Source organism: Micromesistius poutassou (genome assembly GCF_964030765.1).
Source record: "Micromesistius poutassou genome assembly, chromosome: 15".
NCBI classification, from domain to species: Eukaryota; Metazoa; Chordata; class Actinopteri; order Gadiformes; family Gadidae; genus Micromesistius; species Micromesistius poutassou.
Genome location: NC_140285.1, coordinates 18,769,598 through 18,782,378, shown reverse-complemented (window position 1 = coordinate 18,782,378; position 12,781 = coordinate 18,769,598). Strand labels below are relative to the sequence as shown.

Sequence of the window (12,781 nt, the reverse complement as noted above, 5' to 3'; positions counted from 1 at the left end):
TACTATGTATGTGACAAATAAAAAACCCTTGAAGTTAATGTTAAAATGTGATTTTAACTTTTAGTACTGTAACGAATCCAATTAAACTTTTTTGCAGATTCTACCTTCCATTGGCTGACTGGTTCTTCATTCATCTGTTACTAGCATTACAATCACCCTCTTCTCACCTGCTCCCCAGGGCTGTTTAAGGTTCAGTCCACATCTAGCCAGACTGCGTTTACCTGCATGCCTTAGTGGATTCTGAACAAAGGTGTCAAAAGTACACACTTCCCATACTCAAGTAGTACAAATATTTGTACACAAAACTACTGGTAAAATGATAAGTACTGATACAGCTGCTTTACTCAAGTAACAGTAAGAAAATGTAGTCTCCGAATTGTACTGCAAATATAAAAGTATAAAGTACTATAGCATTTTTGAAGGGTGATTTACAGTTGTTCCTACTATTGTTCTATCTCAAGATGTTATTTTTTACTAATTTATCCAAGGGGGATAAAAAAAAAACATGAGATCTCAATTGGACATGACTCATTTCTTGAGAAAAAGAGAAATCATTTTCAACACCAATTTCTTTTTCCTTGGCACCATAATAATCTTTGCGTGGCCAATCACAGACAGAGTAGGGCGGGTCTTGGCGTGGCCATAGTAGGATTCGTAAATTCGCCTCCTGGGGGCCTGATTCTTTATACGTCTATGCGTACGACCACCGTCGACGTGCAGGTCACGTGGTAAACGTTTCAATTTTCTTTGCTGCCGGTGTTGCCAGATTTGGCCAGATTTCCCGCCCAATATGGCAACCATGTCTGAAGCGCGCTGCAGCCAGGATTGCCAGATTGGGCCGGAAATCGGGCCCAATCTGGCAACAGTGTTTGCTGCGTGAAGTGGCGTCTCCCAGACAGCTGAGCGCTCTGCCGGGCAGTAGGAGACGAGTTCAGCCGGGCTGACGGAGACCGAACATGGGAGTCGAGATCGAGACCATCACCCCCGGCGACGGTAGCTCCGCTCTTCCAGTGCAGATCGTGTCTTGGTTCTTGGTTCTTGATTCATGGTTCATTTGCACGTTCGTAGATTTTTGCTGCAGAAACCCGTCGTGCTCGAATCCCCGTGATGTCAACCTCTGTTTATCTCCACAGGAAGGACTTTCCCCAAGAAAGGACAGACGTGTGTTGTGCATTATGTTGGTGAGTTTCATGAGTAGTGGGTTGTAGGCCTGACGAATAATACCAACAGTATTGATAAATGATTCTGCTCTCCAAGGCCGAACTTCTCCAAGACAAATTAAGGATCGCCATGGGATTACATTTCAAATCCATTTTTGGTATTTTTCTATTCTATATATATTCTTAACAGTGAATCAACGGCTGCAGTAGACAAGATAAAAATACTTATTATTCCCCGGCGGAGGTCTAAAGCCAGAGTAGTGTGACACTTCTGGGCTCATGGGTTTGGGAAATGCGATCTAATTGATTTAGCACCGATCTGAGTTTCACTGGGGAGCACATCCAGCAGACAGGACCACAGACACCAGGTTAATCCTGTCTGGTTCTCTTTGCTCTTCTGCTTTAGTTGAGGAGATTGGGGGTGGCTTAGGTAGATGGGATTTTAGTCTGAGAAGAGGTTATAGTATTATCAATTAAAGCTCGACGTGAACCATTCACCTAGCCTAGGATGTTGAAGCTGTTTATTAGGCTTCAACTGTAATGCAGTCCATCGGGTTACCATTATGTAACTTGAAATACTCCAAGGATTTCCTTCGGTGCAGATCTGATTCAATAATACTTGTTATATCTCTTCTAAAGGAGGTCAAGAAAAGCAGGAGAACATGTATCAAAGTAGTTTGTTTTAATAAAAAAATTAACTATATAATAATCGGGAAACGTATTATTATATTATATTATTATAGCCATTGATTGATCCTACATTTAAAATAAAATGTGTTATTGTTTGAAATGATTTGTAAAATAAATGTTTGCTGCTTTATGCGAAGAAAGCAGCCTTTCTTGCGAACTTGGTCATGCCATTTTCCAGCCTCGCACAGGTCATCAAATCCCCCCTTTGGACTGTATAAAGGGCCTACACACTCACACATACTCGTTATAGTTTAGAAACATCATAACATCATGCCAGACAGCTATAGATTGTGCAGACCACAAAAAATATTTCTGCATGCTTAGAATGGCTTTCCTGCTGATAGCAGCAGGCTAATGATATTGTTGTAAATAGTGGTAGAATACCATTCTGTGAACTGATGATTGCTGAGCCCCTCTTTCTCTAGCTGTCAGCTCTGCCCAGCCCTGCAGACAGCTGCAGCGGCTATTTCTGCAATCGTTGGAATCCCCTTATTGGCGCTCTCAATATACACACAGCCGGGAAGATGGCCGACCTAAAAGCAGAGCACATTAGTGGATTTAGTTAATTTATTGTTAAGAACGATATGAACCCAGTTATGCTTCATGTTTCTGTTAGAGTTAATTTGCTGCTGGACTTGACCTGTCAAACATAATTGTAACAAATGTATTGGGTATTGTAATGGTTCATGGCTTAATCTGTGCTGTTTAAATCGTCCAGTTTACCCTTAACCAGCAGAATGAGGACATTGGGAGTTGCTTTGCTATAAGAGTCTTGCTCTAATCCTTTTCCCTGTCACCCACTTAAGGTTCCCTCACAGATGGACGTAAGTTTGACTCCTCCCGCGACAGGGACAAGCCTTTTAGGTTCAAGATTGGCAAACAGGAAGTGATCCGAGGCTGGGAAGAGGGTGTAGTGCAGGTGAGTCGTACAATAGGGTCTGGTTGAGACCTGAGCTGTGTTCGAAATCGTTCCCTATTGCCTCACTCACTATTCCCTATATAGTGTTTATGATATCGTGAACTATATAGGGAATGAACAAACAAGAATTCGGACACTACGCTGAACATTTCTGAACGTCATTTGCGTTAGTAAATGCACCCACATTGCATTGTGGTATACGGGAGTAAAATGTAGGGAACATCGTATGTTCACTCACATTTTGGGTATTTTATAGTCCTTACTATACTTACTATACTATACTTATACTTTATAGTGAATGAAATTAACCACTGAGAATTTGAACAGCACTACAAAATGGCGAGCACCCTATATAGTGCACTACATCCGTGATGGGGAACGATTTGGAACACAGCTCTGGTGTCTGAGGACAACCGCAGTCTCAGAAAAGGAAGCTACTTCACAGAAAGGAAATGACATCACAATGTACTGCATCAGTCTTTGGAATCTGTTTTAAATGTATTGAACATATGTGGACAGTTTAGTAGTAAAACACATAGGCCTACTAAGGTCCTATTGTCCTAAAAACATTCATATAAATTAAAAACACATTAAAACACAGGCCTACTAAGGTCCTATTGTCCTAAAAACATTCATATAAATTAAAAACACATTAAAACACAGGCCTACTAAGGTCCTATTGTCCTAAAAACATTCATATAAATTAAAAACACATTAAAACACATAGGCCTACTAAGGTCCTATTGTCCTAAAAACATTCATATAAATTAAAAACACATTAAAACACATAGGCCTACTAAGGTCCTATTGTCCTAAAAACATTCATATAAATCAAAAAAAGACGTTAACTTGTTTACATTGGGAAATTTTAATTTTTTAATCATGATACACAACAGTACAGTTGAGGGGTGGTTGTGACAGGCTGACAGTTAGAAATCAGATTCATAAATTGATCTGTATGACAATATGCCATTATGACATGTTGTTGGCCGGTTTGATGAGACCCCAGGTTAATTGTTTACATATTCTATTGCGAGATGTAAAAATATATATATATTTTTATTGTTCAACCTTCTCGCAATGTAGCCGTGTTCCGAAATTGGGCAGCGGGATATCTATTGACAGTTATACATTATACAGTTATAAATAATATTTCAAACAACTGTTTACCAGCTTCCATAGCTTATTTGTTTTGTCCAGCTACGGCTCGACAATATGGCCAAAATGTATATCACAAGATATTTAAAGTCAGTCGATACGATAATTATTACAATATCAGCTAAGTTTGTTCAAGTTTGTTCAAGGGATATTTTGAGGTTCTGACTGAAGCCTAAATACAACACAAATACATTTAATTATTATGATTATGATTGTGATAATTATGTTTTGATAATAATCACCTGTCCAGCCCACTGGGCCAAAAATTCCTGGATATGTGGTACTGGATAAGGGATGTCAGTTTCAGTTAATTTTGCTTTCGATAGACTGACACCCATTAACTAACTAACTAATTTTTCAGAAAATAGGTTCTGACATTTTAATGTTTTGTGTTGTGAATGTCTTGCCTTTTATATAATTTTCTGTTGGCTTTAGTGAAGTTCAGTGCAGTCACAGTAGCGCTCAATGGCATCACCTACTCGGGCTCAAGGTACCGAGCTCTTTCAACCCCTCGTCCTCTACTGATTGGCAGCATGTCTCAAACATTGGGCAACCAACTGGGTGATTGCCTCGGTCCGGTGCGCGGTTCACTTTCTCTTCCCGGTTTGCAGCCATGTGATCTTTTGGCTGCGAGCCATCCTCGGACATGGCACCCGGGTGCTTGTTCTTAATGTGTTACAGCATATTGCTAGTACTACTACTAAACTGAGTAGCATCACACAATTTACATCAGATTTTCTTGCCTTTCTGGAAGAAATGTGTAACCTGTCCAAAAAATTAACTGTTGTTAACTGGTTAACTGTTGGTTAACTGTTGACATCCCTAGACTGGGTACAGGCCTGGGGTGGTGGAGTCGTTAGTGGGGGGGGAGCTTGGATGTTTGACCCGTGGACGAGGCCTCGGCACTCCCTATTCCTGAACTTGGCGGTGGCATGTGCTTGTTGGAGTCGCCGGGCGCCGACCTGTTGTGGGTCTGTGGTGTTCCAGCCAGACTTTGGTTCCAGCAGTGACTAAACATGGGCATGGTGAGGTCAGGGAACTCGCCAATAGCGCACTGAACAATGTCGTTGTGGACAATCCACAGAAGAGGCTGGGGAGAGAGACGCAATCTTTTTGTCGACGAGGTGGCGGTTCTGTATGTCCACCAGGAGGCCTTCGGTGCAGTATGCAGGGGGCTCGCCAATTTCGCCATGATGAAATTCAAGGTGAACAGTCGACGTGGAAGCACAACTCGCCGTTCCCCAAAGGTTTGAATCTTGCTACCATTGGCAGCCTCCTGTGACGGCTCGTTTCCTCCTCCCAGATATTGATGGGAGAGGCGGGCAGAGTGCTCACTTGGGCACCTGTGTCGCACAGGAAAGACAGGTCCAGACAACGTTTCAGCCATTTTAAAAACCAGTCAGCCGGCTTTCAGGCGGCTTTCACAGCTGCTCCTGAACAGATGGCGGATGGCACCTCCTTCGTCCTGAACTGGTTGTGGAAGAAATACGGATCCGATGCCGTGATCGCTGGAATTGACCTTTTGGCGGGCAGTGACCTTGTCGATCGGCACAACCAAAGTGGCAACCGGCATGGGCGCAGGACACCCAAGTGGCGGAGTGAAACCCGTTTGCCAAGGCTTACCTGGCTGATGTGGGCCTTTGCTGTAGGATAAGCTTGTGAAAATGAAACATGGCCTATGGTTGCACAACAGCGCCAACATGTGGTCCATTCATCCCGTTGGCTTCGACTCACTGAGTCCTGGCAGTGACAGCAGCTGACGGGCATGGTCGGATTCAGCATTGATTTTTCATAATGTGAACTGGGCCTCAGCCTGCGCAATCCAGGCGGTGGAATGCTGTTCTCTCGCATTACCGCTATTTTGCCTTTGCCATTATCCATGGCAAAGGAAACAAAAAATCTAAACGTGTGTGTGTGTGTGTGTGTGTGTGTGTGTGTGTGTGTGTGACAATTTGCATTTAATGTGGCCTAAAGAGCATATAGTATCTAGAAATAACCAAATTTTATATTTCAACTGAATAGGCCTAGTTAGCAACGTAGGCTTCAATTTAGCCACAATACGCACACACATAAATAAATGTCTACATATTTACTGGCTCATTCACACCAAATCAGGTGTTGCAGCGATGACTCATTCATGGCAGGGTTGTACTGCTCTGGAAAGGACAACATGGCGGCCATCAGCCTCTCTTCCGTATTCACAGTTGCTCTGTAAACAGCGGAATGCTCAAATGTTAACGTTACATGGTAAAGAAAGCTCTTCCCGTTGGACTCTTCCGGTCTGAACTCTGGCTTACGTCTTTGGCCTCCACAGTGTGCTGTCGAATGACTGGCTGAACTGGCGTTTCAGTGTGAATCTGTCTCACCGTGTCCTCTGTTTTACTCCTTGATGCGTGTTGTTTTCAGGTTCTAACGGACAATGGATCTTGTGTATAGAAAGTCCATGACCTGTGATGTAGTTCTGTGATGTAATCGAAAAAAAGTAAAGTTGATCCCAATAGAGTCCCCCCACCACTCTGGTGCTGTGTATCTACTTCTTATAATGCGGGAAAATATTGAGACAGGGCTACACTGGCTGCCAACTTTTTGAGTGCTGCACAAGGTTTGAGTACTTAACTTGGAAGATTGTATTTATAAGGTGCAGATACTTAATATATAAAAGGCTCGGAGTAACTGCACTGATTGGCTGATGCCCATTTAATGAGGGCTACCGCTTTAAGTAATTGATTGGTTGATTGACACTCCTGGTGAATCTACCTGTTTGTAACACACATTGTGCTTGTGGAGTTATGGTGGTTTAATTGTGCGTCTGTGATTTATATGCAAGTTCCCACTTAATGTTGTTACTTTTCACTGTCATTGATTGGTCCTTTGGTTGTCCATTGATTGCAATTGTGAATTTGGTTACATATGTGGTCGTGACTGTCGTCAGCATGTATAATGTGACAATAAGTTATGTCTTTGGTGTTTTTTTGTCATTTATTGATTGATTATTTGATACATTTATTTACGATTAAGCATTTATAGACTTACTTGATTTACATACTTAGACATCAGTGGGGCTAATATTTGTCAGTCGTGTTTTTTAGTTTTATCTGGTCCGCTGTGCTGTCTAATAATACTGTATTACTACCAATACTATTACTGTATTTGTCATTACAGAACAACAACTACTACTACTAAACTCGCAAAAAAAGTGAAACACAGTCGACTTTCTCCTGCTGTCCGTGTGGATTTTATTAAATTGGTGTTTTGATTGACAGTGTGGATGCTGCTCAGCATAAACAAGCCCTAATGTACTATAGCTCTTCAGAACACTTATTAACCTTATCATTCTATTATAATAACACATTTGTAGAATATTTCAGTTCTATCAATCCAACAGCTTTTAGACTTCATATATAGGATTTTGCATTTCTATGTCTTCATGCCAAATGTATTGTTGAGTACTGAACATTTCACATTGACCTACAATGGCACAACTAGCACTTCTCGTTTAAAGGATTGAAGTAAGAAATATAATACATCCGCCAGAATACAAATCCGAATCTTAAACAGACTTCCTCCTCCCTATGTTACAGATGAGCGTTGGTCAGAGGGCCAAACTGACCTGCACTCCGGACTTTGCCTATGGAAACAAGGGTCATCCTGGCATCATCCCACCTAACGCAACTCTCATCTTTGACGTTGAGCTGCTGAGCCTGGAATGAAACACATCAACTGCCTGTACCATTCTGTAAGAAATAAGAAGCATGTTGTTGCCCTTTTAAGATAACACACCAAAAATGTCTGTTCGTAGTAAAGCCAGTAGACCTAGATTTTAAAGGTCCGTGACATGGCACCAGGTGTGGTGTAATTAGCCGTTTCAGGCCGTTTTGAAAATCAGACTGTTATGACATCACTGGTGGGTGTGTCCACCTAGATGTGGACTGCATAGATCAGTCTACCAGCCTACCCAGTGGACTGCATAGATCAGTCTACCAGCCTACCCAGTGGACTGCATAGATCAGTCTACCAGCCTACCCAGTGGACTGCATAGATCAGTCTACCAGCCTACCCAGTGGACTGCATAGATCAGTCTACCAGCCTACCCAGTGGACTGCATAGATCAGTCTACCAGCCTACCCAGTGGACTGCATAGATCAGTCTACCAGCCTACCCAGTGGACTGCATAGATCAGTCTACCAGCCTACCCAGTGGACTGCATAGATCAGTCTACCAGCCTACCCAGTGGACTGCATAGATCAGTCTACCAGCCTACCCAGTGGACTGCATAGACATAATGAAGAGTAGACGCTGCATCCACCACTACCGCCTACTGGCGCTGACGGGCCGTGGGGCCGCCAGCCCGGTCGCCCGCTCCACTCAGTGTAATCCGTTTGGTGCAATGAACTGTCAGCGCTTTAATTAATCATACCTCACTGAATACCAAACAGATTTTCACGCGGGTTTTTTTTGCTGCAAAGGTCATACATGTAGCTATGATACAGGACACATGGTTCGGCTTGTTTTAATATTCATAGTGGGCTTAACAGTAATAGAATATTCTGATATATGAAAGAAGAATGGGGCGATTGCTGTGGTACACGTACAGGGGCAACACTCTCCTTGCGACTACGGGATCCATTTTGCAATAATATATTTCCAGTTTGACTAGCAATCTGATTGAAAAACATAATGTGTCTTCAAAAACAAGACGGGGACAGGTAGTTTTTTCTGTATTGAGCCAGGGACAGGCAGCCAAAACGGGGACGTCTGGTCACCCTATGATATGTGATGTAGGCTATGATAGGTATTTTGCAAATCACACACTATAAATATGATAGAGAAGCAGAGACAGGGGCAGTAAATTCAGCTATTTTAATAAGTTGAAGAAACAATTAATATATGATAGGCTATATATAAATATATACATAGCCTACATAAACAATATATGAATACATTAAAAATACATAAAAGTTTTAGTATGAGTTAAAACCCCTGAAAGAGGACTTTTGCAGAGCTTCTTTCTCGTGCTCCCTTTCTGCAGTTCAAGAGAGGCGAGTTTGGCGATGTGGTGCAGCCTTAACTTGTGAAACACAGACACAACCAATGACAACAAGTCTGGTTGTCGATGCCAAACTGTGTCTCCTCCTGAACAGTAATCCCCCGGGCCCTGTTTGCGATGGTCCGCCGATTTGAGCAGTAACACGCTGCACAGTGCTCTGGCATCTTGTGTCTTCTGCTGCTACGCAACTCAGAGTATGACCGGTCCAAGATGGCGGCTGCATTTCATGCGTCCAGCAGCCAATGCGGCGTCTACTCTTTATAATGTCTATGGTGGACTGTAGCAAACGTTGCTCATCTATCTGTCATACATCTAGGTGGACACGGCCACCTGTGATGTCATAACAGACAGATTTTCAAAATGGCTAATCACATCACACCTGCCACACCCACACACGTCATGGGACCTTTAATAATTGATCAACTGTGCAGGACTGTTTTTTTTGTAATTGCATAACATGCTGTAACTCAAGATTAGTTGAGTTGAGAACTGTTGAATGCCTAACTTATAAATAATTTATATCATGTGAATGAGTAAAGTTTACATGACTGCAGCTTTTATATGATAAAAGTGTGGCAATATATTCTTAAATATAAAGGATTACATTTCTGAAACAAGGCATCGCCATGAATTAATGATCTTATTTAGATGTGATATAATGAGTAAGTATTAACAAATGTCATGACTTGGAGCACCAACAGCACTCCTTCCCCAGAATGAGAATCCTAGCTATGACTCGCTCCCTAGTCAGCCTGTAACCCTCATATGATAAACATAATAAACACATAATAAATTATTTTCTATCTAAATGTGTTATGTGTCCATAAGACTGGCAATTTGAACATTTGCATGCAGTGGTAGAGTAATGCAGTTGATTAAAAAGAAAAACATATTGTAGATGTGAAACTTCATACATGTTACGTAGAAGTATTCTTAATCACATCAGAATATGTAATTTATGGCTGACCTTTGCCTAATCTCCTCTTTTTTTTTTTAGCAGTTGACTTCCTAACTGGATGAATTAAGGAGGAGCTCAGAGAGTGCACTTATTCTATACATTTAGTCGATAGTTCAACTGTTCAATATTTTATTTATCAAGTTGTCATTTTTCATCATATTGCATAAACTTATGGATCTTACCCTGACAGACCTTCATGTTGTTAATTTTAGATATTTGTTAATCTGTTTTTATATTTGTGCTTTAGTTTGCTTTTGTAAAATGTCGGTTGTGTGGTTATGAGAGAAATGAATTTCTGGCAGCGACATTCATTTGTGGGTAAGTGGGATTACAGAGGCCAGATACTCAATATAATAACTAAGAATAAGAATACACTTGAGAATATGAAAAGCACATATTTTTACCATGAAGCCGAAGAGCAGTAAAATACAACCTGAAATGAGTTAATACTAGAGACGGGACAGTTTAATTATTGATGTATTTTCCTGTAATTGGAGACGCCGTTGGTTTGGTACAGGATATTTATTAACGTGACCCATCCTTTTTAGGGATGCCGTTTTTTTTTTACATTTCAATATTTAAAATTGTATATTCGCTATAAGGAAAATGGAATTCCATTAAGAACCAGTAAAAGTTTTAAATAGGCTTGACTTGTGTTGCTGTGTTTGAAAATGATTGCCAGACATATGGTCAGTACTTCACCAGTGTTGCACGATATAGACAATGCCTAGTCTAGACATGTTTAAAGCTTTGCATTTGACTTGCATGGATCCTATTGCCATTTTATCATCTCTTTGAAACCTAATTTAAATCCATACACTAGTTGAGCACAGAAAGCTGTGACACATCCATTCAAGTTTTTCATGAATGCTTCAAATATTGGGGGAGAGGAATCATTTCAACGGTGACCTCCCTTTAAACTTGTTTTGTGCATGTTTTTAAGATGCCAACTTTATATCTCTGAGAATTGAAATGTGACTAACCTGTGATAACTGTACATTTTGTTTTTATCAGTATCATACCACACTGCCTGAATAAACCTTGTTTAAATAGGAATATTCCTTAGGCATCATTATGGTTTTATATGACAGATTAATAGCTATAATTAAGACAACGGATATGCTGGCCTGACTGGAAATACTGTCCTTGGCTACTGATGTGTTGTGAATTGGTTTGGCATCAGCTTACTATCCATGCACTGTCGAATGTGAGTTACATTGCCTACTGTACGCAGGCTGAGCCAATGAGACATTTCCAATGTGCTGTTGCAATAAAATGCTCTCCACCTGACTTTAATGTTGGCATGTTCTTCATATTCATATTCTTCAATATACTGAACATAAAGAAACCTCTGTAAATGTTAAACACCTGTTTGTTTTAAATGTCTAACATGGCTTGAAAGTATTTATATGCATAGCACTACAAAATACTAGCCTGGAAATCCAGACCCACATCTAGAAAGCTGTAGGGTCTGTCAACGAGTAATGAGAACGGCCGAACTCGAGGGGCGGGACCAAGCGGGGTTTCTTCAATGTGATAATCCATAGAAAATAAAGGAGGGCCCTCTAACAAGGACTGTTTTTATTTACCGACAGGCTATGCAGGAAAGGGGAATTACCTATTGGTTTTTGTCAGTTTGCAACACCTGTTGAGAAAATATGATTTCTCAAATTGATTTAACATGGAAAACATGCATTATATAACCATAACTGTATAGCTACAGCCATTTTTGTAATCTTACTGTCAAGCCACAGAAAATGCAATTTTCTCCTGAAGTATTCCATTTCCATCAGTGCTTTGAAGCAGGACCACACCAGGGACAGGGTCCTTAGAGCTCTGTCTGAAGGACAGCAGGACCACACCAGGGACAGGGTCCTTAGAGCTCTGTCTGAAGGACAGCAGGACCACACCAGGGACAGGGTCCTTAGAGCTCTGTCTGAAGGACAGCAGGACCACACCAGGGACAGGGTCCTTAGAGCTCTGTCTGAAGGACAGCAGGACCACACCAGGGACAGGGTCCTTAGAGCTCTGTCTGAAGGACAGCAGGACCACACCAGGGACAGGGTCCTTAGAGCTCTGTCTGAAGGACAGCAGGACCACACCAGGGACAGGGTCCTTAGAGCTCTGTCTGAAGGACAGCAGGACCACGCCAGGGACAGGGTCCTTAGAGCTCTGTCTGAAGGACAGCAGGACCACACCAGGGACAGGGTCCTTAGAGCTCTGTCTGAAGGACAGCAGGACCACACCAGGGACAGGGTCCTTAGAGCTCTGTCTGAAGGACAGCAGGACCACACCAGGGACAGGGTCCTTAGAGCTCTGTCTGAAGGACAGCAGGACCACACCAGGGACAGGGTCCTTAGAGCTCTGTCTGAAGGACAGCAGGACCACACCAGGGACAGGGTCCTTAGAGCTCTGTCTGAAGGACAGCAGGACCACACCAGGGACAGGGTCCTTAGAGCTCTGTCTGAAGGACAGCAGGACCACACCAGGGACAGGGTCCTTAGAGCTCTGTCTGAAGGACAGCAGGACCACGCCAGGGACAGGGTCCTTAGAGCTCTGTCTGAAGGACAGCAGGACCACACCAGGGACAGGGTCCTTAGAGCTCTGTCTGAAGGACAGCAGGACCACACCAGGGACAGGGTCCTTAGAGCTCTGTCTGAAGGACAGCAGGACCACACCAGGGACAGGGTCCTTAGAGCTCTGTCTGAAGGACAGCCGGACCACACCAGGGACAGGGTCCTTAGAGCTCTGTCTGAAGGACAGCAGGACCACACCAGGGACAGGGTCCTTAGAGCTCTGTCTGAAGGACAGCAGGACCACACCAGGGACAGGGTCCTTAGAGCTCTGTC

At 42.4% G+C, this 12,781-nt stretch overlaps 1 protein-coding gene across 2 annotated transcripts; it reads left to right on the top strand.

Moving 5' to 3' along the window:
- Positions 1–888: 888 nt before the first annotated feature.
- Positions 889–11,222, top strand: fkbp1ab (FKBP prolyl isomerase 1Ab). Of its 2 annotated transcripts, none has more exons than XM_084479566.1 (5): positions 889–993; positions 1,134–1,181; positions 2,657–2,769; positions 7,509–7,663; positions 9,975–11,222. In XM_084479566.1, exons 1-4 carry the CDS (start codon positions 957–959, stop codon positions 7,635–7,637), a joined length of 327 nt encoding a protein of 108 aa, XP_084335692.1. In that variant the 5' UTR covers positions 889–956; the 3' UTR covers positions 7,638–7,663; positions 9,975–11,222. The 2 variants fall into 2 exon arrangements, with proteins under 2 accessions (XP_084335692.1, XP_084335691.1); XM_084479565.1 differs by having other exon boundaries at positions 9,972–11,222.
- Positions 11,223–12,781: the final 1,559 nt, after the last annotated feature.

What these genes read in the sequence shown, in the direction of transcription:
- fkbp1ab (XM_084479566.1), top strand. Translation starts at nt 957, where the DNA reads ATGGGAGTCGAGATCGAGACCATCACCCCCGGCGACG. An exon ending in GTGTGTTGTGCATTATGTTG is followed by an intron (nt 1,182 to 2,656) that starts GTGAGTTTCATG and finishes CACCCACTTAAG; the next exon opens with GTTCCCTCACAGATGGACGT. An exon ending in GGGAAGAGGGTGTAGTGCAG is followed by an intron (nt 2,770 to 7,508) that starts GTGAGTCGTACA and finishes CCTATGTTACAG; the next exon opens with ATGAGCGTTGGTCAGAGGGC.